We start from the raw sequence: 23,929 nt of genomic DNA, 5'->3' as shown, positions 1-23,929 counted from the left end.
TGTTAATGTTAATTTTTAAAGACTTAAAAACATGAATTTGTGTGTCTTGTTCCCTTAATACAACATTCAAATTTTTATTACTGAATTATTCTATAAATTTGGGATTAATAAGAATGATCTGACCCTGAAATTTTAATTGTGCTTTATAAATTAAAGATAATTTTACCTCTGAAAGAGAATCTATTAACATGCTTATTCAAACTGATGGAAAAACTATAAAATGGTGTGTTGGTATATCTATCCACACCTATTTATGTGTGTGTGTGTTTCGTTATATCCTTTACATATTGCCTTGCACAATTGTTTTTAGTGATTAACTCATTATTCACAAAATTGGAATTATCTGTACATAATTTTGCTTTGGTAATGTGACTCTACAAAAAAGTTGTCTTAACCATCTCTTTAAGAATATCAAAATAATGAACAATTGAAGAGAAACTAGGGAAGTAGAAAGGGAAGTGTCTGGAGGTGGTTTGGTAATTACATGGTAATCAACACGGCTTGACAAATAAAATGAGAGCTAAAAGCAAAAATGATCAGGTACTGAAACAGGAAAGGCAGGACATCTGCCTTTGACAAAAGAAATATGGTACAACTCTGAAGACCTCCTGGTGACCAAGCTGCATACCTTCAAGACTTCTAGAGAGACTAGGCTGTGGTATCCTATTAGAATAACATCTTACATTTCTATAATTCACTACCAGTTTCAAAACATTTTTGTATAGTATTGTATCCAATTGCTTCTGGAACAAATTACCACTTACTGGCTTAAATGAACACAAATTCATTTTCTTACAGTTTTCTAGGTCAGAAATCTGAAATGGAGCCACAGGGCTACATTCCTTCTGGAGGCTCTAGTGGAAAATCTGTTTACTTACCCTTTCTAGCTTCTACAGGCTGCCCACATTCCTTGGCTTATGGCTCTAGTTTTCTATCTTCAAAGTGAGAAATGTTGGGCAGAGACCTTCTCACACTGCAATCTTCGGGTTCTCTCTTCTGCCTCCCTCTTCCACTTAGAAGGACCCTCGTGATTACAGTGGGCTCACCTGACTACTCCAGGACCCTCTCCCCATTTCAGTGTCACCTGATTAGCAACCTGAATTCCATTAGCAACCTGATTTCTCCTTTACCATGTAATCTAACATACTCACACATTTCAGCATAGGGCATGGGCCTCTTTGGGAGCTGGGGGGGGGGGGGGGGTTATTCTGCATAGCACAATATTCCACTGGTCGTCACTGCAGTTCAGTAAAGTAGGCAGGGAAAATATTCCAACATTATAGGCTCAGGGAAGTGAATTAACTTGCCCATGGTCACATAGATCATTAAAGAAGGAATTGGATATCTTCTGTTTCTAATATTTTATTCTTTCTCTTCTTCCATGCTATTGTATCTTTAGAAAAGTAGGTAAGGATCCCAGCTTCACAAAAAAAAAAAAATGTTTAAATAGCTGTCACAACCAGCCAGTGAATGTGCTTCTGATTAATTCCAAGGTAGACCTGCAGAGGCCACAGCTATATAGCATCTAAATAAATTGTGATCAAAATGGTTGAAAATGGAATTGGAAGTTTTTGAAAGTTCTGTAAAATTTTTAAATATTTCCAACTTAAATTTACTTCTGACAAAAAATTGAAATATTATTTTCATGCTGAGTTTTAACTAAGCTTAGTTATGCAATTTAACCTTTGATTATAACAGTTTTATCAGATCTCCATCCTCATAAAATTTTCCTGTATGGTGATCCCATCCAAATTTGCTTTGTCTCATAGTTTTTTTTGAGTAAAATTAACCTTAAAATTTCCCTGTTATGTTTTTAATACCCTCTTATACTATGTGATATTATATTATATTACTTATTTGGTTTTGTTTGTCTCCTCCACCATAGTTTTATTGTTTCGTTAATTGCTATATTCCCATACACACAGTGGTACATGGTATATGGTAGGTACTCAATATTTCTTGAATGAATGAATAAATAAGAAAAGGAAGAAGAGCTGACTTTCAAGTCTCTATCAAATACTAAATTGTGTTTACAAGAGCATGTACACTTCTTCAGTAGATTTGGTCTAGTTTCTCAGCTTTGATTCTGCTGGGTTAAGGAGTATAGTCCCGTCTGACTTATCACAAAGACCACTTTCTTTCAGCTATTTGGTTATTACCTAAATACCGCTGACATCTACTTCAAAATTATTTTCAGAAAGCAAACATTTTTATTAATTTACTTTTTTCCACCCTAACTACTACCATTCCCTGTTAGCCTTCAAATAGTAGATTGCACCTGATAAAACAGATGCTGTGTTCAAATCAAAACACATGAAAAGTGCTGTGTATTTTGGCAACCTTCCTTTCTTCCTTTGCCTATTTTTAAAAGAGAGCTTTCCTAGGGTATAATTTCCTGTATAGTGTGGCTGATATGGCCTACTTAAAGTCTTTCAGTATTGCAGTAATTGAAATGTAAACTTACTGAAGAATTAGTATGGTTTTGGAAATTTTTTCAGGCTTATACCATTTTATGACTTGAAAATAGAGTGTTTACTTCCAAGTGGTGTGTAATTGCTGTAGCTTTTCTAGGAAACCAGTGTTTTTATTCTAAGAATGTTGAAGAAAGTGGCAATGAAAAGATTGTCTAACAGCACATAAAAATCAAAATCAGACATTTGGTCCAGAGATTTACTGTGAGCAAGAACAAAGAACAGGGAAAACTCTGGGAGATTAAAGGTCTATAAATGGCTCTCTAAAACCCTATTGACTTGGATTTTGAAAGTGACCTAATTTTTGACTGAATATTTCGGTGATATGAAAATGAACAAAGAGCCCTCACCGAATAGCTCAGTTGGTTGGAGTGTCACCGGAAGGCACACAGTGTGAGTTCGACCCCTGGTTGCGACACATGCAGGAGTTGACCAATGAATGCATGAGTAAGTGGAAGAAAAAAATCAATGTTTTTCTCTCTCAGATCAATAAATTTAAAAAAATTTAATAAGTGGAACAAAAAATTAATGTTTCTCTCCCTTTCTCTCTCTCTCTAAAATCAAGAAATTAAAAAATATTCATTTGATTCAATGTTTTTAATAGTGTAGGCAGTGATTAAGTGGGATTTTTTAAATAATTTTTTTGCAAATTAGTTTTTTCAGGTCACATGCTTATCTGTTTATTTTTCATCCTGATGTACTTTTCATTTACATTTTATTTTTATCAAAGTTGTATTTTTTATCATTTTAAAACCAAATCATTTTTCAAGACTTCTTATGAAAAACAACAGTTCCCTACCCTATCCTCATCTCTAGAGGCAACTACTTTCAACTCTTTTATGCAAATCCTTTAGTGTATATATTTCCATATCTAATTAACATGCTTATACATATCCTATTTGTTAATTTTTCAAATGGACATTATCAGTTGACTTCCTTCTATTAAAGATGATTTAGTAGTTATCCACTGTATCATAATACCATGCATGTGCATCTTTCCCTGTCCCTATAGCTTCCTAAAGTCATTACAGTATAATGTGAATTGGATCAGTATTCAATATTTACATTATTTAGGCTAAATTAGAAAGAAGCAATAGAATATGGAGACAAACAACACAGCCTCTTGAACCATGCTGTCTAGGTTATCGTTGCAGCCCTATCCATTACTAACTCTTTATTCAAGTTATTAGATGTTTCTGTGCCTCAATTTCCTTTTCTGTAAAATGAGAACAGTAGTACTACTTACCCTCTCAGGTGGTTGTGAAGATTATATGAGTTATCAAACATAAAGCATTTACATCAGTTCCTAACATATGACAGTACCTGTTATATAATATTTATAAGATGCATGTAAACACTGCATCTAACATCTACAGAATTCTACCATTGCCATTCCTTTTCCACACAGTGGTTTGTTTTCCTTGCTGTTATTCATTGTCTCGATTTCTGTTTTGTTTATTGGTTTCTTGGGTTTTGTACATTCATTTGATATTCTCTATTCTTATTGCAAATTTAGACCCAAACTCTGCCACAATTGTGTGAATTTCTTCTCAGTGTACTCTGATCCATTAGATATTCTAGACTGGCTCTTGTTTTAGATCCTCAGACTTCTTCATCTCCTGGCTTTCTCTTTCTTATTTTACTTCCTCATTTTGATAAAATGCGTCCTTCCTGAGAAGACTAGCTGAAAGATAAATTTTTTGAGATGCTAGACTGGAAATAATTTTTCTTCAGAATTTTGAAGGACTTTCTCCATTTTCTTTTTAACTTCTAGAGTTCCTGTAGAGAAGTCTGATGCTATTCTCATTCTTACCTGCTTGTGGGATCTTCTCTACGTCCAGCCATTTAAAATTTTTACCGTGATGTGTGTTGATGGGAGTGGATTGTAATAGATGTTGCTAAACCTTCAGTAGTCCATTTTAATCTAGGAGTCCTTTATCCTTCAGCTGTGGGGAATTTGGTTAAAATTTACTTCTTTAATGATTTTCTCCAACCCATTTTCACTGTTTGTTCTATCTGAGATTCATTTTATTCAATTATAAAGCCACTTGGACTATTCTTTAAATTTCTGATCTTTTTTCTTCTTTCCCACCTCTTTTTCTTTTTGCTCAATTTTATGATAGAGTTCTTCAATTTTATCTTCTAATCCTTCAATTACTCTTTTAATTTCTGCACCTGCGTTTTTAATTTCTAAGAGCTCTTTTTATTCTTGAATGTTCCTTTTTCTATAGCATCCTATTCTGATTTTGTTTAAATTATCTTCCCTTTAGTCAGAGGCTATGAATGATAGTTTTTTAGACATGTTCTTCTTCCCTTTGACTTTTATTTTTTGTTTGCTTGTTTGTTTCAGCCTCTACTTTTTTAATATATGATTTCCTCAAATATTACATGATCCTTGGTTCCCTGCACATGTTTGAGTATTATATTAAAAGGCTGATTAGAAGGGAGGCCTGTACCCATGGAGAGATTTGCTGAATGTGATCTTCACTAGGGTGATCTGACAAGACATTATATTTGTTCCTAGGGCTTCCATAAGGAAGTATCACAAACTGAGTGACTTAAAACAACAGGAATGTATTATGTCACAGTTCTGTAGGCTAGAAATATGTAATAAACATAGGAACCGAGCCACACTCCCTCTGAAACCTACTGAGTAGAATCCTTTCTTGCCTATGCCTAGCTTATGGTGATTGACAGCAATCCTTGGTGTTCCTTGCCTGTCAGCTGCAGCACTTCAGTTTTTGCCTCCATTGTCACATGGTGTTCTCCCCTTGTGTGTCTAGGTCTCTAAGTCTTTTCTGTTCTTTTAAGGACACCAATCATATTAGTTTAAGGGCCTATTATACCCCAGTATGGCCTCATCTTAACTGATTACATGTTCAGTGACCCTATTTCCAAATGAGGTCACATTCTGAGGTACTGGGGGTTAGAACTTATTAGTCTGTTTGGATGGCCTTAACAAAATACCACACACTGAGTGGTTTATACAATCCAAATTTATTTTTTCACAGTTCTATAGGCAGGAAGTCTAAGATCAGGGTTCGTTTTTAGTGAGGTCTCTTTTTTGCTTGTAGACAGCCACCTTCTCTATCTTACATGGGCTTTTTCTGTGCATGTGTGAGGAGCGAGAACTCCAATGTCACTTACTCTTCTTATAAGGACACTAGTTCTCTGAAATTAGAGCGTCACCCTTATGACCTCACTTAATCTTAATTACCTCCATAAAGACCCTATCTCCAAATGCAGTCACCCTGGGGGTTAGGGCTTAAGCATATGAATTTGGCCAGGGTACAATTCAGTCCATAACAGACTTCAGCATATCTTTCTGGGGAACAATTCAATCCATAACAACCTTGGAAAAGTGTCTGTGTGTGTGTCTGTGTGTGTAGTACCAGTCGTATTCAGAGAAGACTTCCATTATGAAAGGTACTTGGTTGCTACCCTGTGGTGGGAGAGCCTCTCAATATTCAATTTATAAACTTTTACTTGATCCCTATTAGCCCTACTTTAATCTGTGCCAGAGATTTGCAAATCCAGAGAACCTCTTTCCAAAGAATAAGCCCAGGGTTCTCTGGGGCACACGGGGGCACCCAGGCAGCTACGATGGAGGTGGGGCAGATGGGCCCACCTGTCGTTAAGCAGACAGACAGCCATCTCTCTGGCCAAGAATTGTGCCACCAATTCTTGAGCCCTGCAGGAGCTTTGCACTAAAAGTTGGGTTAGCTTCTGTTTTTCCCCCTATTGGCTAATATTCAGTTTTCTTAGGCCGCCTAAATCAGTTACTACTCAGCCATTTCCTCCCAGCTCTAAAAATGTGATGCTCTCTTCTCTCCTTTGTTGTTCTGAACTTGGGTCTTTTTAAAAATCAATTTTACTGTTGTTTTAATGAGATTTGTGTGGGGATGCAATTAAATGTGTATATTCAGTCTACTGTCTTTACCCAGATTTCCAAATTGACCATGTTAGTGGGATATTGTGGTTGAATTATCCTATTATATCAGGTAGCACTTATTTTATCATTAACACTGGTTTTTAAAATGTGTTCACATAAGAGATAGATTTAATGGTAGTACACATCATTTTTCAATCTTTGACAATAATTTTAAAATTGAATTTTAGCTTACATTCAGTGAATATATGTGTATCTTGAGTTATAGTTGTTTGTAAATCAGGTTTTGGTAAGTTACAATTTTCACTTGGAACAGTTAAATAAAATCACTTGAGACAGTTCATTATCCTTTAATGAAGTAAATCTACTTTCATTTACTTAAAGTAGCTCATGAATATTCTTTGTAAACTTAATTTTTGATGTGTCAAGTTTACTTATTTTATATGCAATTCATATCGATCTGTAACTCTGCTGCCGAAATAATTGACAGTGTTATTCTTATCAAGTGATATCTTCTCTACTGTATGTTTTCTAAACACAATTTCTTCATGAACTTCTCAGGATCATGACAGTGTATTCACTTCAGAAAACAAGTATTAAATTTGAATAAGGGTTTTTAAGTGGGTAGTTTTATATGAATGCCTAACACAGTTTTTTCTAAAATTTTAGCATGTGAATTAGAGTACCCCTTTATCTTAATGAAATAAATTGAAAGCATTCCCACAATTTTCACGTTAATGTGTAGCTGACCAACAGCAGCTGTCTTGTCCTTGTCTGGCTTCCAACACAAATGCTTTGGAAAACACACGAAAAAAAATTCTCACGGTAACATTTAAACTTACGAGGCTAAGTCAGGCATTTGCTAATATCTAGGAAAAACTTTACCAACTGTAGTGCCAATGGAAATAGATTCTTAAAAACAAGGACAGAAACTGATGTTTCCATTAAAGGAAATGTTAAGTAATAAATTGGAGAGAGGCCTAGCCACCTCCACCCTAATCCCTAGCGATGGAACAGCTTAAAGTCATGAAAGCTACAGCAACCAAAAACCTCAATTGTCACCACCCTCCCTGCAGGGAAAACTGTGTTCAGAGGCAGCCAGAGTTCTGCTTCCCCCTTATCTGTTCAGGAACCATAAGCTCACTACTTTGAAGAAAATCCCCAATATGTTCTGAAAGGGAGAAATAGTAATTGTATATAAGAGAAAAATACAAAAATGCAGTACCAGATGAATTTAAAAATTAAAATCACAGCAATGTATATTACAGTGTATATTCTTGAGTTTAAATAATAGCTTCATAAACCTTTATTTTGACAAGGAAGGAAAAAATGAAACATTCAACTCACAAAGCAAGAAAAATATCAAAATTAAAGGAATTTGTAAAGAAAGCCAACTGAATCAAGCAATAAAAAAGCAGAAATAAAAATATACATGAAACTGAGAGAATGACAATATCTAAGAGGTGTTTCCTTGCACAAGTGTAATAAGATAAACACTTGAAATAGCTAATAGGGAGAAGAGTAGAAAAAAGGTTTCACAAAATGAGAAACAAAAAAGGAGTTAAGCAAGCAATGCTAAACTTGACAGCAATATTAAACTATCTAAAATTTTTTATTTAAAAATAGAATGTTTTCTAATAATATAAGATATATGAGGTCTTTTTCCTTTTCAGCTGAAGGTTACATTATTTATGCAGAGAAAGCTCCTCTTTTACAGAATAGCAGGATCTGCCTTTGGAATGCTCAGATATATACATCATCTTTCCATTATATAATTATAGAAATATAGTGCTTTACCAACTACAGCTGTAATAATCATATTGTCAGCCAGATTGCCATCACACTGAAAGGACCTCCTAAAAATATGAAAGCTAGAGCCATTCCTGAAGATTGTAGCTAAGAAAAATAAAATTTTTCCTCAAAACCTCATGTAATTTTAAAAGCTCATGAGGTTTGACTTCAGAAATGTAATGGAAGTGTAAAAAGTGAAGTTCTTTCTAAAAGCTATAAAAAATTAAAATATATTGAATTATATAAATATATGAGATTTAGAAGGGGGGAGGCCATGTGTAACTGCGGACCTGCGAGAAACGAGGACCGCGGTCGTGCCAGGGGGCGCAGTCGGTCTCTGGACCGGGCCTTGTTGGAAGCCGGGTCCACACCTGGACTTGCCAGCTGGATGGCTGGCCCTCGTCTTTTTTTCTTGCTGAGCTAACTGCAGTCTGGCTTCTGTCATTTGCAGCCCCTGACCGACTTGCCGGCTCTCTGCCCCTAGAAGTGTCAAGTCCCCAGCCATCCCGGCTGGAGGGAGAAGGTGACAGAGGCCTCATCCCTGTGAGGCCCTGTCAGCCTGAGCCAGCCCACCCACTCCCTGGGACTAGAAAACAGCGCCCACGCCGGCTGGCACCAGCCTACGCATGGAGAGCCAGGAGCCGACTGCATTTTAGCGCCACTATACCTCTGGGTGCTCTCCTTTAGGGGACAGCACGGACAGGGACCTAGAGGGCAGCCATGCATGGCGCACTTGACCTCAGACAGAAGCCTCCAGCTGGGATCCCTGCTGGGAGAATTTATAGTGTGCAGATGTGAGACCCAGAATTGCTTGCTACAAGAAAGAAGCCATCTTTAGAATGATGTCAACACAGAGTGGGATGTAGTCAGGAAATTAGAGAAAAATGGCAGAGATCTCTAGATCACACCATACCAAAGCCTACTTCAACTCTAAATTTCTCAGTTACTTGGTACGATGAGTAACTCTCTGAATTGGGCTCTCTGTGCCGTATGCGGAAATGTAGTTAACTCAGCTGATTGAACTGTGCTGGCCAATGGTGGGAAGAAGTGAGTAGACCCCTTGGAGCAGGAGGGTTGAGATTGTTGAGTGAGTGGCTGATGTCGGCTTCCTAAGGTGATACTGCGTTCTGGAGGGTCTTAAATGCTAGACGGAGGCAGGTATATGTGTATAGACACTAGTGCCCTTGCTTGATAACAGGAAAAAGCTACTAAACATTTCATAGAAGATGTAAGAACGATATTGGCCACTAAAACTCAGGATCAGAAATACGCCACGGAAAGGCTCTCGTCCGGGTTTTCAGTTTCTCTTTTCCCCAGAAGGAAGACCCACTGGGGCCAATTAATACTTCCCCGAGTCTTTAATTTTCCAGATACCATCTTCATACCAGCTTCTAGAACTGCTCCCATAAAGTTTAAAAGTCAGTTTAAGTGTTTTATTGTATTTACTATGTTCTGTTTAAAGTAAAATGTATTTCCAAAGTTGTAAATATGGAAAAAAATAAAATTTAAAAAAGAAATTTAGTCTATCTGTTGTCTATCAGAATAAATTTAGATAGATTCCTTTAAAAAACACACAAACCCAAACTCTACTGGTAAAATGAAAATATACACTCAAAAGGTTTTGAAAAGTCACAGAAATAGATTGAGTAGAACAGTTTTATTTTAAAATATTACATTAATTTTCAAAGGTTTCGAACGGGCATCTTTTAAATGAATATCTAACACTTCAGTTGTATTATGTTAAATCCTTAAGAAGATTGGCAAAATAAATAATGGAAGCCAACTGGGGACGTTTTGTCATTAACCAGTGTTTGAATATAATACCAGCCTCGTAGTCAGCATTCTTACCTTCTCTCTGTAGGAGGCAGATTTAGATTTACTCTTAGGGAAGACTATGAGCACTTCCCACTTTGGAAGAGAAGGAGAGTCCACCAAGAGGTTGCTCTCCAGATAACTGGGCTCTTGGATTAGGAAGACAACAGACATTGTCGTCCTGGAACTTCAGCATAGAGAGCCTGTAGGCTTCTGTTTCCTGAGTGGTTTGCTTAAAGCTTGTGTCTACCCAATTGATAGCCATAAATAGTGTCTCTGGGAAGTGGACTAAAGGCCTAGCCTCTCCTGTTGGTTTTGGTGTTTTTTTAAATCATGATGTGCCTACATAGTGTTACTTAAATAAGGGTACCTTTTAACTTTTTACACTTAACAAATTAGCACACTAAACTGAGTTTGTCATCTTTTCTCCAAACCCAAGACTCTTCTTGCATTCCCTTTATGAATGTTACCACCTTTCTTTACATAGTATTGCCAATACATGCACAGAGTAGCCTCCTCCTGCAGTGCTCCTTACGCTTTTAAGGAGCACAGGAATCCCCCCGCGGTGTTGTTAAAATGCAGATTCTGGTGTAGTAGGTCTGACCAGGGCTTGAGATTCTGCATTTCCAACAAGCTCCCAGGTGATGCTAATGCTGCTGGTCTATAGACCACAGTTCAAGTAGCAAAAATTTTGTGCATGTTCTCAACTGTGAACTGTGGTTCAGAAACACTCATGAAACTTCCCTTTTAAACACCTAGGTGCCCTCAGCACATTGTGATTATGGGGCCTAGGAATTCATGTAATTTTTTTTAATCCCCAAGCAATTCTTAGCCACAGTCAAGGTGAAAATCATTAAGAAGTATCCTATTTTATTGTGAAAAGTGAATAATTACCACATTGTGTTTTTTAAATGTTTATGTATGCAGATAGGCACTACATAACATTGGTTTAGAAACATCTGTATTTTAATGGACTGATTTACAACTTGGAATATAGAAAAATAATATTTTAATGCAATTAACCATATGATAGAGTTGGGAGGTAAGGATATTGAGTTGGACTTCTTCCTAGTTTCCCTGTTTTAGGGCTGCCCATATACAAAATTTTTTTGTTAGTAAAGTTTCTCTTTAGAATCATCTATCTTTTTTACCTCCATCTTTCTCCAGCCTTTGTTCCTCTCCCTGCATTTACCCAGGGTCCTTCACACTATCCTGCACTCCAGCCCTCAGCCAGCCCTTCCTTACCCCAAGTCTCCTGTGTTCTGTCACTTGCCTCTCTCCGCATTCGCCCAAATGTGAACCTCAGTTCTCCATGTGAGGTTGATCGCACATGTTTTTGCAGGGAAGTAATTTGATAACACAGGCTTATTTCAGTCATGACAGAGATTGATTCTTCCTGGAGTTGTTTTTGGGGGGAGTTTTTTTGTACCAATCTGCTCAAGGGAACTAGGGCCCCAGCCAGTGTGGCTCAGTTGGTTGGAGTGTTGTCCTCTAACCAAAGGATTGCAGCTTGATTCACAGTACGGGCTTGTGTGATCCTGGGTCAAGGCACATGTGGAAGGTAGTGAATCAGTATCTCTCTCTTGCATCAGTGTTTCTCTCTCTCCCTTCCTCTCTCTCCAAGAGCCAGTAAGGAAATGTCCTCGAGTGAAAATTAAAAAAAAAAATTTTTTTAAAGGCTTTTTACATATGGTATAAAGGCTGGTTCTTACTATCTGAATAATTATTGCATGTTTAAAGTATGCTGTTGAGCATGTAATATAAAGCTACAACTTGTACATAAAGAGTTGCATCTTAGCTAAAGAATGAAATTTTCCATTTACTGTATTAGTCATGTAACTTTGCTAGTCACTTGGAGAAAGGAGCATACCTTTTAGTGGCTAGGTTATTAGTTCACTTGTGGAAATAGCAAGATGGGATTGACCATGTGACAATAGATGGTGCACATGGAGACCTTGGTGCCTAAGAAGTGTTGCCAGCCCTGGGGAATGCCTCAAGTAGGAAACATACATAGTGGGCCAAGACTTCGGGAACACTAATGGAAAAAGGAAGGTAGGCTGACAATTTAGCATGGAAACTTGGATGACCTCTAGGATGCCCATTTAGCCCAGTTTACTGCTCTCTGAGTAGGCTCTTTACTATACTAAAATCTGGAGAAACTCCATGTGGTATTATTAAAAGGGAACTGTGCCTCTTACAAATACTTAGTATTCCATATAAATCAATAGGACTTTACACAATATAAAAAGGGAAGTCCTAGCAATATATCCAAAGAAACCCGAAACACTGATTTGAAAGAAAATATGCACACCTGTGTTCATTGCAACCTTTTTTTTTTACAATAGCTAAGATGTGGAAGAAACCCAGGTGTCCATCAGCACATGAGTGGATTAAAAAGTTGTAGTACATTTACACAATGGAATACTACTCAGCCTTAAAAAAAAAGAAAAGGAGGAAATCTTGCCTTTTGTGACAGCATGGATGCACCTGGAGATTATTATATTAAGTGAAATAAGTCAGTCAGAGAAAGACAAATACCATATGATTTCACTTATATGTGGAATCTAATGAACGAAAACTAACAAACAAAATAGAAGCAGACTCGTAAATACAGAACAGACTGACAGCTGTCAGAGGGGAAAGGGGTTGGGAACTAGATGAAAAAGGTAAAGGGATTAAGCGAAGGGGAAAAAAACCTCATAGACACAGTCAACAGTATGGTGATTACAAGAGGGAAAGGGAGGTGGCCGGAGGTAGAGGAGTGTAAAGGGGAGCTAAATAGTGGTGGCATGAGCCTTGATTTGCCGTGGTAAACACACAATACAATATACAGGAGATATATTATAGAATTGTACACCTGAAACTTATATAATTTTATTAACCAGTGTCACCCTAATAAATTCAATAACAAATTTCTAAAAAACGAGGTGTGAATTCTCAGCCAGTGTGGATGGAGGGGGTTATTTTGGACTAAGAGTTTATTCCTTCCTAAATTTTGCTCCTGGGAACAGTGTCTAAAAGCAGTTCCTGCTTTTTACGTCTTCTTTTCAACACGTTTTTAAAAAATCAATTGTCATCTAGTTTTAAAACATTTTTGCACTTTTTTTAATCTCACATCCCTCAAACTATCAGGGTCAGGGGGTGAGATACATGGAGCTTCTGTAATTCGAGGAAACTGGGGAAGACCAAGGCCATATTATGACAGTATTTCTAGTTACAGTCTGCCCTGTTTTAACCCCAGAAACATCTGTATAATGTGAGGCTTTCTCCCTCAAAACAGCAGGATATTCTGGGAGGTCTTTGGCAGTGGTACCTGGAAACTACAGGCAAACCATGTTGCTGTCAGTTCTGCATCTGAAAATGTAACTCCCAAATATCTGAGTCCTGAGGAGCTGTAGAAAATTGACACATTCTTAAATGGGGCAATGGGGCAGGAAGTACCCCAAAGTTGAAGAAGCCCAAATCAATCCAAGCCTAAAATATTTACCCCTAACACATGCCACATCTTTTAAAACAAAACAAAACAAAACAAAACAAAAAAACCTGTTTTGAACCATGATCTTTATTCACTTTGGATTGAACTTCAGCTAGCTTTATTTTCAAGCATGCTTGTAACTTAGCACAGCTCTGGGAAAAATCCCATAACTGAGCCATCTGGGTTGGATAAAAGAGGGAGTTTTTCTATTTGATTTCACATTTTGTTCCTTTTTGTTTTGAATGGGGGGAAATCATTATGAAGTAACCAAATTATTGCATAATGTTAATGAAATGGGAAAAGTCTTTTCAACTCTGTACTATTTCTAAAAAATTCTATATTAGAAGGTCTCTCTGTTGTCTCCAAAACGTGGTGTAGAGTGAATGTTTAGGGTGAGTTGACTTGACTGAATAACTAATAATGGTCACAAAATAAAGTTCTCTTTGGGTGGTCTGAAATTCAGCAGTGTTTATTTCTTTTCAGACTCAGCAAAGATTTTTTTTTTTTTCCAGCGAAGCATATTTTAGCATTTTATGCTCTGGATTTACTTAAGTGTGGTTATCATTGAAGTCATTATGCGTATGTAATTTTTCATTTTCTCTTAAACACCAACATTAATTGCTTTATGATTAAAGAATCTGAAATTAAGAGATGTAGGAAAGTTGTTTACTCTCTAATAACTTTGAAAACAACTGTGATAAAATAGGCTATTTTATGTTATAAACTGCTGTTTGCAGTCCAGAGTTACTTGTTTGAACCTTGCATCAGTTCAGACCTTAAAATTAAGAAACAGTTAAGTAAAAATCTGCTCTTGTTTTACCAGGCTCAGGGACTGAGTCCTGAGAACATGATGATAAGCGAGACAGTTTCAGTGCCTGTCTGTCAGTTGTCACAGTCAAATGGCAGAGACAGACGTTACATAAACCATTACACAGGTATGCTAAAATGAGAAGTACAGTGCATCAAGAGTCTACATGACCTTTGGAAGTGCTCGTTTATTCATACAAAGCAAATGAATAGTATATAATAAAATAGTAGTTGTATGATGGATCAGACATTGTGCTGATAAGCACCTACTCTTACCCTTTTTTTTTGGTCTTTTATTAATCCCACCCATGAAAGCTCTTGAGATTAGGAATCCTTTGACTTCCGTGTTTATGATGATTTCATGTTAAAAGACTTTGTTTATAAGCCCTAAGTAATATTTATCAAATTAATATATCACATAATTTTTTTCATCATACAAGTATAATTTAGTACAATTATATCATTTAACATATATGTTTATTAATATTGCTATTATAATACCACACTAATCATAGCATAGAAAGAATAAATTATATAAAGATATAATTTAAGAAAAATATTTTTTAACTAATATGCCACTACTGCTGTTAACCGTGACTCTTTTAAGCCTATAGCAACGTGCCTCCCACCAGAACATAATATCCCATAAATATTTGGGGCCTATGGATTGCTCTCCATTTCAGTGCTGGAAATCCTGAAGATTATTTTACAGTTGTAGTTTTCTTTTGTTTGCTTTATTTGTTTGTCTGGGAATCTAAATCAGTTTCATAAAAATTGTCAAGAATGTGAATTACAAGATCTTGTTTTGTTGAAAAATGTTAAAAGATTATGAAATGAGGCCAACTTTTCTTTTGGTATCTGGGTAGGTAAATGCATACCTATTAAATGGAGCACGGTCTTTTGATAGTGAATTTAGCCTGTGGGTATATTCATTTTACAGTACTCTCTCAGGCTTAAAATATCCTCTTAATTCCTTTGAGAGAGTAAAGCTAAGAACTCCATCACATGACTGTCTGGGTTTCTGAAATGCTAAGGATTTATGAAAGCCTTATGGATTTTGAACAGTAATAAAACAAGTACTGGCTTGTTAAGTAAGATAATCTCATCTATGAACTGTATAAACTAGAATGTAATTTTAAATACTATGGTTTTATATCACAGATGATACCATAATCGTCAAAAGAGGTCTTGCCTAATTATAAGAGTGTATTTTCTTAGAAAATAAGTGAATTTTGATATTTGAATGATTTTAAGATTCCATATGAGGAATCTTTCATTTATATTAAATCAAAGCATTCATCACATTTTTCTAGTGATGACAAGTATATTGGGTAAAGTATTGTAAGATATGACAGCCATTGCATTGTAACCACTTCCAAAAGAAGTTTATTGCCAAATAATTAGGGAAAATGGAAATTACAGTCTTGCTTGTAAGTTAACCCAGTTTATTAATTCTTCCAATAAATATTTTTGAGCATCTGTTTTGTGCCAGGTACCATAGTAGGCATTAGGTATACTCTTGGGAAAGAAAACAAGTAAGCAAAATACACCATCAAACAGCTCTTTCATGTAGTCTTCATGCCAACTTTCATGCGCATCAGTTTTTTGGGGGGTGGGGGAGGAAGGGAAGGAGAAAGAGAGAGAGAGAGAAACATCAATCAGAGAGAAATGACAATCAATTGCCTCTCATATGTGCCCCGACTGGAGACCTAACCTGGAACCCAGGCCTGTGCTGTGATCAGGAACAAAACCAAAGACCTTTTGCTTTACGGGGTGATGCCCAACCAACTGACCCACACCAGCCAGGGCTGCACTTCAGTCTTTGGATATCTTGTTCTCCTACTCAGAATATTTACTTTAAACTTAACTCATACTTCTAACAAGCTTATAATTTATCTGATTTTGGGGCCTATCGAAAGTAGAAGGGGAGTGCTACTGAAGTCATATATACTGACAACACAGCTGGTAACTTAACACATTCGCACAGATAGAAGTCACATTTGCCAAGGGATGACACTAAAATACAAAATAGTATTTCCCTGGCCCTGCCCCAGTCTGCAACATGAGAACATCAATCCTTCCTGTCCTTCGGTTTCTTCCCAAATCCTTCCGAGAGTCCCCTGGGAATATCTCAACCAGAATTTCTTAAAAGGGAAGTCCTCTTCTCCATTTCCAGATCATTGTGGTAATATCAGCCATCACTCTCAGTTGGCAGCCACAGTGATGCCTGCGTAACTATGGGACCGTTGCTCCCATGGCCTTGCTCTCTCATCTCCACAGAGATCAGAGTGTAAGCCTTCCTATTAGGGTAGGCTGAGCTGTTGTAATTATAACATGCAACAAAAATGCAAAAGGAATATAAAAATGTATTTTTCCCTCAGGTAACAATCCAGCAAGGTGTTCCTTTCAGCAAGGAATTCTCCTCAGGCAACCACTTAAGAACTGGGGTTCTGCCCATCTTCAACATATAGTTCCCAAGGTTGCTCTGTTTCGTGTCCTCCCAGCCAGCAGGAAGCAGGGAACTAGCCTATGGGGAGATACAGCCTCTTCTCAAAAGCCTCAGCTCATATTCTGTTGATGAGGACAGGACACAGGTGGTTGAGAGGCTTGTCCCTGGCTGGGCCACCTCCCAGCCACAGCTCTGTTATTATTATGCCCTTTTATGGACAGCGTGCTATCACCTGTTTCTCTTCTGTTTCGCTGTCCTAGACCTTTCATGGTAGCCCCCGACACCCAGAGCAGCAGAGAGCATCCTCAGTCACGTAATCTGTTCCACCTCTACCCTAGGCAGTTCCCTTTCCCATCTGTTTAAACACCTTTTCTAAACCTTTAATGCCCCTCTGAAATCCTCCCATCCCCAGTCTTAGAAGATGGCTCGCCCTTCTGCTGCAGAGTAAAGGTAGAGGTCATCAGCTGTGACCACTTCAGCCATCTTCCCAACATGACCATTCTTTTCTTTTCTTCTGTCCCAGAGGAGGATGTTTCCCTGCTTCCTTCTTGAGCCCACTCTTCTTCCTAATCATATTCTTGCCTGTTTCATCTGGAGTCTGGTTCCATTAAGTATTTCTTTTGCTTTTCAACAATTTGAATATCAGTATCTCCCTGGTAAAATGTGCCATTCTTGAGGATGTAAACATGCTTTCATTCTGCCTCATGCTACTTTTCATTCTCTCCCTTCTTTTTTCTCTTTAAATCAGATCTCTTAAAATACTAGTTTATATTTACCCATCATGTCTTCACCTCCTATCTGCTGTCTAATCTTCTGCACTCCCAACAAAAAAGAGCACACTAAGCTATGTGCAGGCCCATATTCATTCAACAATTCACCATCGTATATTTACTGAGCACCTTCTGTGCCAGGCATAGTGAATTCAGCAGTGTACAAAATAAAGTTTTTTGCTCTCTTGGAGTTTACATTCTAGTAGGAAAAGGCGGGGTGAGGGGGAAGTAAATATTGTTAGATGTGTCTGTACTATAAGCCAGGATAAGGGAATTAGGAGGATATTGATATTTAAAGTAGAGTGGTCAGGAAAGGTATCTCTGATAATTATTGAAGCAGAGACCTGAAGCAAGTGAGAAAGCTCTTCATTATGGGAAGATTTCAGGCAAGGAAACAGCTTATCCTAAGACCCTGAGGCAGGAGCATATCCACACACAAAGGACCGTAAAAGGTCTGATGTGACTGGAGCAGAACAAGGGAAGGAGGAAGAGTGCCAGATGAGACCAGAGTGGCAGCCCATGCCAGAGCCATAGGGCCTCCTAGGCTGCGGTAAGGTTTCTGATGGGAGCCATCATCAGAGGGATTTGAACAGAGGAATGACATGAGATGGCTTGTGTTTTAAGGAGATAACTGACTGCTCTGTGCAGAATAGACCCAGCGATGCAGAATGAACAGCTATGGGAATAATCCAGACAGATTTTGGTCCTCTGGGCTGGAGAGGTACCTGTGGATGTGGTGAGAAGTGACTCCGTTCTTGATATGTTTCAAAGAGCTGACAGGCTGAGTAGTGCTGGAACCTTCTGTCCCTCCAGTGAGGCTCACCTCAACATTCCACATTTCTTCTCCTTCTTTATGGCCCAAGAGGCTGAGCCATACAGACTGCATCATCTCTGGCTTCCCTTTGGGTTTGGCCCTTGCGAGACTCCTGCAGAAGATGTAAAGACAGGAGGAACATGAGGTCAGAGTATTGTTCTCCTGACTTCCTGCCCCCAGTGGTTGGCTGTGACTACCTGAGGCTGCAGCCCTTCCCTACAGTCACCCTGTCGGGATTCCAGGAAATCTGCCCCACTCATCCCTCCTTTGTGCCTAAGGGCAATGCCAATCCCTGCCTTTGCCAGCTCAAGGATGTGCCACTATCCTTTACTGGTTTTCCTCAGCCTTGCCCACAACTTTGTAAGTTGCCCCTTTAGTCATCTGTCATTAACTTTGTATGATCTTGACTCATCTTGGAGCTAGAGCATCTAATAAACTTTTTTTTAAACAGTCATTTACTCATTTTTTCCCCAGTAGAATGTTAAATTCTTGAGGACAGAAGTTGTCATATTCCTGTTTCTGTTCCCCTGACATGAAGTAGGTTTTGCTACTTTTTTTTCAATGTGTTATAATGTAATGTTGTCACGTGAGTCCCTAAGAATTGCCTAAATAATGTTTGATGTGAAAGATTAAAAATAAGAGATGTGTGAGCGCGTGCGTATGTCTCTATCTTAGTGTTTATAAGCTCCACCTTGTTGGGCAATCCAATTTCCTGGGATCAAAAAGACTTAAGAAAAAGTTGGTTACAGCTTTCTTATTATTCGTTGTTTTAAACAATAGTCTGTTGATTTTACCAATTGTTTTTTGAACTGGAAAGAAATACTATTTGTTCACAGTTTTTCAAGAACATAAATTTTTACCAAAAAAGATGATGCCAGTAACCCTTTTTCCAGTAACTTAAAAGGTGGGTTGTGATTTATTAAAGTGTGTTAAGTGACTGACTTTTATTTAAATGATATTTTAATAGCACTAATTTCCATTATATTTGTTGCATACATTTATAAGATTATCAGTGTGACTGTTTTCCTACCAATTTTTTGTTTTAGTACTACATTTTATTATTGATGTTTTCTGCTGGTCTAAAGAATATTTCATCATCACATATTTATAATTGTACTTATATTTTAGTGACTTGCCATCTTCCTTCTTTCCTTCCTTCCTTCCTTCCTTCTTTCCTTCCTTCCTTTCATTAACCTTGATGTCTTTCTGTTCTTCCTTTGGGCAAACTCTTACAGTAGGCTGAGCAGCCTTGAGGTATAGTTTTAATAAAAGCTTTGCTGAGTAATCATTTGGTGTAAAATCCCAACCAAATCCATTAATGGAAAAAAGGAAGCAATATCTTTTCCACGTTAACTTTCTTTGTGGTTGCTCCCATGAATAACACACATGCGCACGCGCACACATTGAATTCATTTAACTATTGCCCAGATTCAACTATATTTGAGCTCCCTATTTCTAACAAGGAGCACAAAAATTCCATGAGATTAAGAGAGCATATTGTCAAAGAATGTATTCATTAAAAAATAATTTAAAACCATGGAGTCTTGCTTATATAAAATTGCAGCTAATTTCCCAGGAAAATGTCCAGGAATAATGCCCTATTGATTAGAGGGTTTGTTGTTTTTTAACTGAAAAAAAAAAAATCACACCCTTCTTTTTCTTTTTTCTCCTTTTATTTTTGACATTATTAAATATTCTCATAACCTAAGTAAATATGGTTTGCTTTTTAAGAGATAAACATTATATACAATATTTTAAAGCATTTGCTTACTTTGTGGGTTTTAAAATTAATTTGATAACTTTATTTGAAAACTGAATAAGCATTTGTACTGAAGCAAGGGTGTTTTTGAGATCTGTGGGATGTGTAGCAGCTCTGCTGTATTTGAGAACTAGACTTTCAGGGCATGTCCCCAGTAACTCTCCAGTCCCTTTCACCTTTACTCAAGTCTATTTACAGGCAAATTATGACTTTCCTTCAAGTATTATTTATTGTTATTTTTCATTTGAAAGATCACAATCAGAATGATGGCTATGAAATTGTGAAACAATGAAAAATAACAAGCATTGACTTAAATAATTTTACTTTTACTTTTTTTAAAAGTAAATAATTTTACTTTTCTCAAAGTTTCCTAAACTTTCTTTGAGAGAGACAAGTTAATTTAAGCTTCCACTTTCCCAGGAAAGGTGGTGATATCCTGTTCTCTGAGATCTCTGTGCTGAGTTCAGCAGAGGGAGAGAGAACTGAACAAAATTGGTTCGGAGACCATCATCTTTTGGCTGTGTCCTCACATGATAGACGGGGAGAGAGAGCTCACTGGGGGTCTGTTTAGAAGGACACTAATTCTTGGGATTAGGATTTTAATATATGAATTTTGAGGGGGATACAAACATTCAGTCTATTGCAATTTCCATTGTGGTAATGGAGTAGAAGAAACGGACGTATGAGAGGTGACAGGCTTATACGCAGGGGAAGAGGAAGATGATGCTAACCTTACACTTTCAAAGTGAATAACTAGCATTATGGATATGGGAAACCCAGGATTGTTCTTTAGTTTCTGAAAAGTATATATTTATGGAGAAAATAGTAAGGCAAAATTTTAAAAACTAATACAGATTAAATGTCATACTCTATTATACTATATTATTTATATAATAATTAAATAGCTGATAGCCTTCCAAAAAGAAGGATATAGATAAGAATAAGATCTTTTAGAGAACTTTCCTTTAGTTAAGAGAACTATATCCTATTTTTTTTCAATTCTTCCATTTAGATCCTTATATTACATTGTAACAGGCCCAGATATTTGTTATTCTTCGATTCTCGTATTCCAGGACTGTTGATGTAGTGGTGTGAAGAACTCAGACATGCAATTTGTTGAAAATTAAACCATCACCTTCTGCACTTGATCCAACATACTATATATTTAGAAACATGTGCATATAAATGATATACATAATTATTCAGTACAAATAATTTTACTCTGGAATTTCATAAGTATTTTATTATTTCCAGGTTCGATGGATGATGTACTGGATTGTCTTTGCTCTCTATACTGTGATTGAAACAGTAGCAGACCAAACAGTGGCTTGGTAAGTTCTAATATTGAGAAAAGACCAGATTATAGACTTGTTAAGGGGTATCCTGGGTTCTTATCTTGCTTTTTGTTGTTGACTAAGTAAATTTGATCAAGCTGCCTAATTATCCAATGTCTCGATTTTTAATCTGGTTTCCCCATAAGAACATTGCTTTCCTTCCAGTCCCTCTCAAATAAAGGCAGCTTATTCTCCTCCCCATGTGCCACTTTCTGCCCATCTCCCATACATCTTGTAGTCTCTTGGAATAGAGAAAGTGGTTGTCATCTTTTTTTTTACACTGATGACTTCAGGCTGTTTTTCTTTATCACTTCCTAAAAGTCTCCTCTTTTGACACCCACAGCATTTGGTTTTAGCACTCCCTCCCCCTCGTTAAAACTCTCATCTGCATTCAAACTGGATGACATCCACGAGGACACCCACTAACCACCAGCTCCTTGGCTGCTCTATTCCAAACCTCTGCGACAAAATTGAAGCATGTTTATACCCTCAAGAATTTAACATTTTACTGAGGAGCAAATACTTAGTGGGACACCTTGACTCTCCTTGCAATGTATTCAGTAATGCGTTTCCATCTAAACCTTGCTGTCACCTGGACAAGGCCTCGTTTCAGAATCTGTGCATTTACTACCTTGCCAGCATCTTCAGCTCCCCTTGCTTCACAAACCTTTGGCCTAAATAAGCCAAATTGCTCTTATTAACTTCTTTCCCAGGCTGCTAAGTGAGCTGAAAAAAATCAGTCAGTTGCCCATATAAGTATCAATTTGACCTCACCTTTCCTTTTCCTTGTTTTTGGTCCATTGCTACTTCCATTCCTTTTTATATCTGTTTCAGACATTTACTCCTCTCTCCTTAAACTGCCTTTCTGACTTTGCTATTCTCATCACATTCTCATGGCACATTAGGTCACATTGGATTGCTAGGGAAAAATAATGAAATCATCAGACTTAAATGTTCTTAGCATCTGCCCTGACTTATGAACTTCTCTGTAATGTATCTTCATCCATCTTTCTCTTCCTTTTTTTGCCCCAAAGCTCATTTATTTACCTGTTATGATTTTGAAATAGGGGTTTGGGAGAGGGTTTTCTGTTTGTTTTTAAAGGGCAGATTTCAAAACATGCTAGATCTCTTAAGTGTCGAAGTTCACTTTTTAAAGATTTCAGTTTTTTTGCTGATTGCAAATACAGCATACATTATTAAAACCTGAACAATGCAGGAAACATTTACCACAGTGAAAGTCCAGATATCCCTCTGTGATTGCACCATCACGGAGAACTTTTTTTGACTACACAGTCGTCAGTCATCATTCCTTGCTGCCTGATACCCATCTGCCTGTTCAAAAAAGTCCAGATTTTTCAGTTATCATGTATCTCAGTGCTTCTTTGACCACATGATGTTGATCGCCTCAGGCTGCGTTAGTTAACTTTTGCTATGGCAACCAACTACCCTAAGAGCAAAATAAGTTTGGAACACAAACATTTATTTTTTGCTCAAACTACATGAGGGCAAATGGTTGTTTCTGCTTGGTGGGCTTGACTATTTTAAGTGTCTTCTTTTGGGGACCAAGCCTGAGTGAGCATTTACTGGTACAGCAGAAAATAAATATTTAAATCGAGAGGGTGGAGGCATTGGGGTGAGAGAGTCAAAGGGCATTTAAAGCATGTGGTGTGCCATACTACATTATTTTCAAAAGCAGGCCACATGGTTAAACCCACAGTTATTGCTTGGGGAAGTGTACTCGGCCTACAGGGAAAACACTGCAAAGTCACATGGAAAAGGGCATGGGTTCGATCTAACCCTAATTCCCAGTCTGTACCGCAGTGGTAATTCCATTTCTTTTGTGAATGAACAATTTAGGTCTGCAAAGTACTGCAGTTCTGGCCAAATGAGATGAGGGGGGAAGTTTTCTGGGAGCGCTGAGAAAACTCCTGTACGGGGTGACACTGTGCACTTGAAGCATATCAATGTATGTCCTGGTAAATGAAGGCGCCTCAGGTACTGCCATGGCAGTGGGCCCTGCGGACGGAAGGGTGGACCTTACTGCCCTGGCTAATGCTGTCAGCGCCTTTTCTGAACTGCGCGCTCAGCTGGCAGCTCCCCAGGGCTCACTGAAACTGAAGAATCTTGACTAGAAGGTGTGAATCTCTGCATGGATCAGGTTGCTCTTGCGTTAACTGATCTATAATTAATGAAATTGAGTTGTTTGAACTTTTTAGTTTTTTGTTATTTGCTCTTTTGTCTGTAGTTTGTTTTCACAGGCTTTTTTTCTTTTTTTCAAATTTTTCTTGTTAGGTTCCCCCTGTACTATGAACTTAAGATTGCTTTTGTCATATGGCTACTTTCTCCTTATACCAAGGGAGCAAGTTTAATATATAGAAAATTGCTTCATCCACTTCTTTCTTCAAAGGAAAGGGTAAGATACATAAATTATTTTCACAAATCATTTGTTAGAAATGTATATCATCATACATATTTTGTGCTTTTTTGCTATAAAATTTGTGAAATGGTTATATTGGGGGGAAGTACTATTTTTTGGCTTCTGGGCACTATGCTTAAGT

General features: G+C 37.5%; 1 protein-coding gene across 2 annotated transcripts in view; it reads left to right on the top strand.

The window, feature by feature from the left end:
• Positions 1–23,929, top strand: part of REEP3 (receptor accessory protein 3) — a 77,998-nt gene that overhangs the window by 34,531 nt on the left and 19,538 nt on the right. For both annotated transcript variants that reach the window (XM_054572729.1, XM_054572730.1), the window contains 2 exons: positions 21,292–21,368; positions 23,664–23,784. In XM_054572729.1, the coding sequence (XP_054428704.1) occupies positions 21,292–21,368; positions 23,664–23,784 (198 nt within the window). The remainder of the gene's footprint in view (positions 1–21,291; positions 21,369–23,663; positions 23,785–23,929) is intronic.

This window comes from Pteronotus mesoamericanus, unplaced genomic scaffold (genome assembly GCF_021234165.1).
Source record: "Pteronotus mesoamericanus isolate MK-2021 breed Mesoamerican mustached bat unplaced genomic scaffold, CSHL_Meso_final contig_24, whole genome shotgun sequence".
NCBI classification, from domain to species: Eukaryota; Metazoa; Chordata; class Mammalia; order Chiroptera; family Mormoopidae; genus Pteronotus; species Pteronotus mesoamericanus.
Note: the sequence above shows the minus strand (reverse complement) of the source record. Positions and strands in the feature narration are given on the sequence as shown.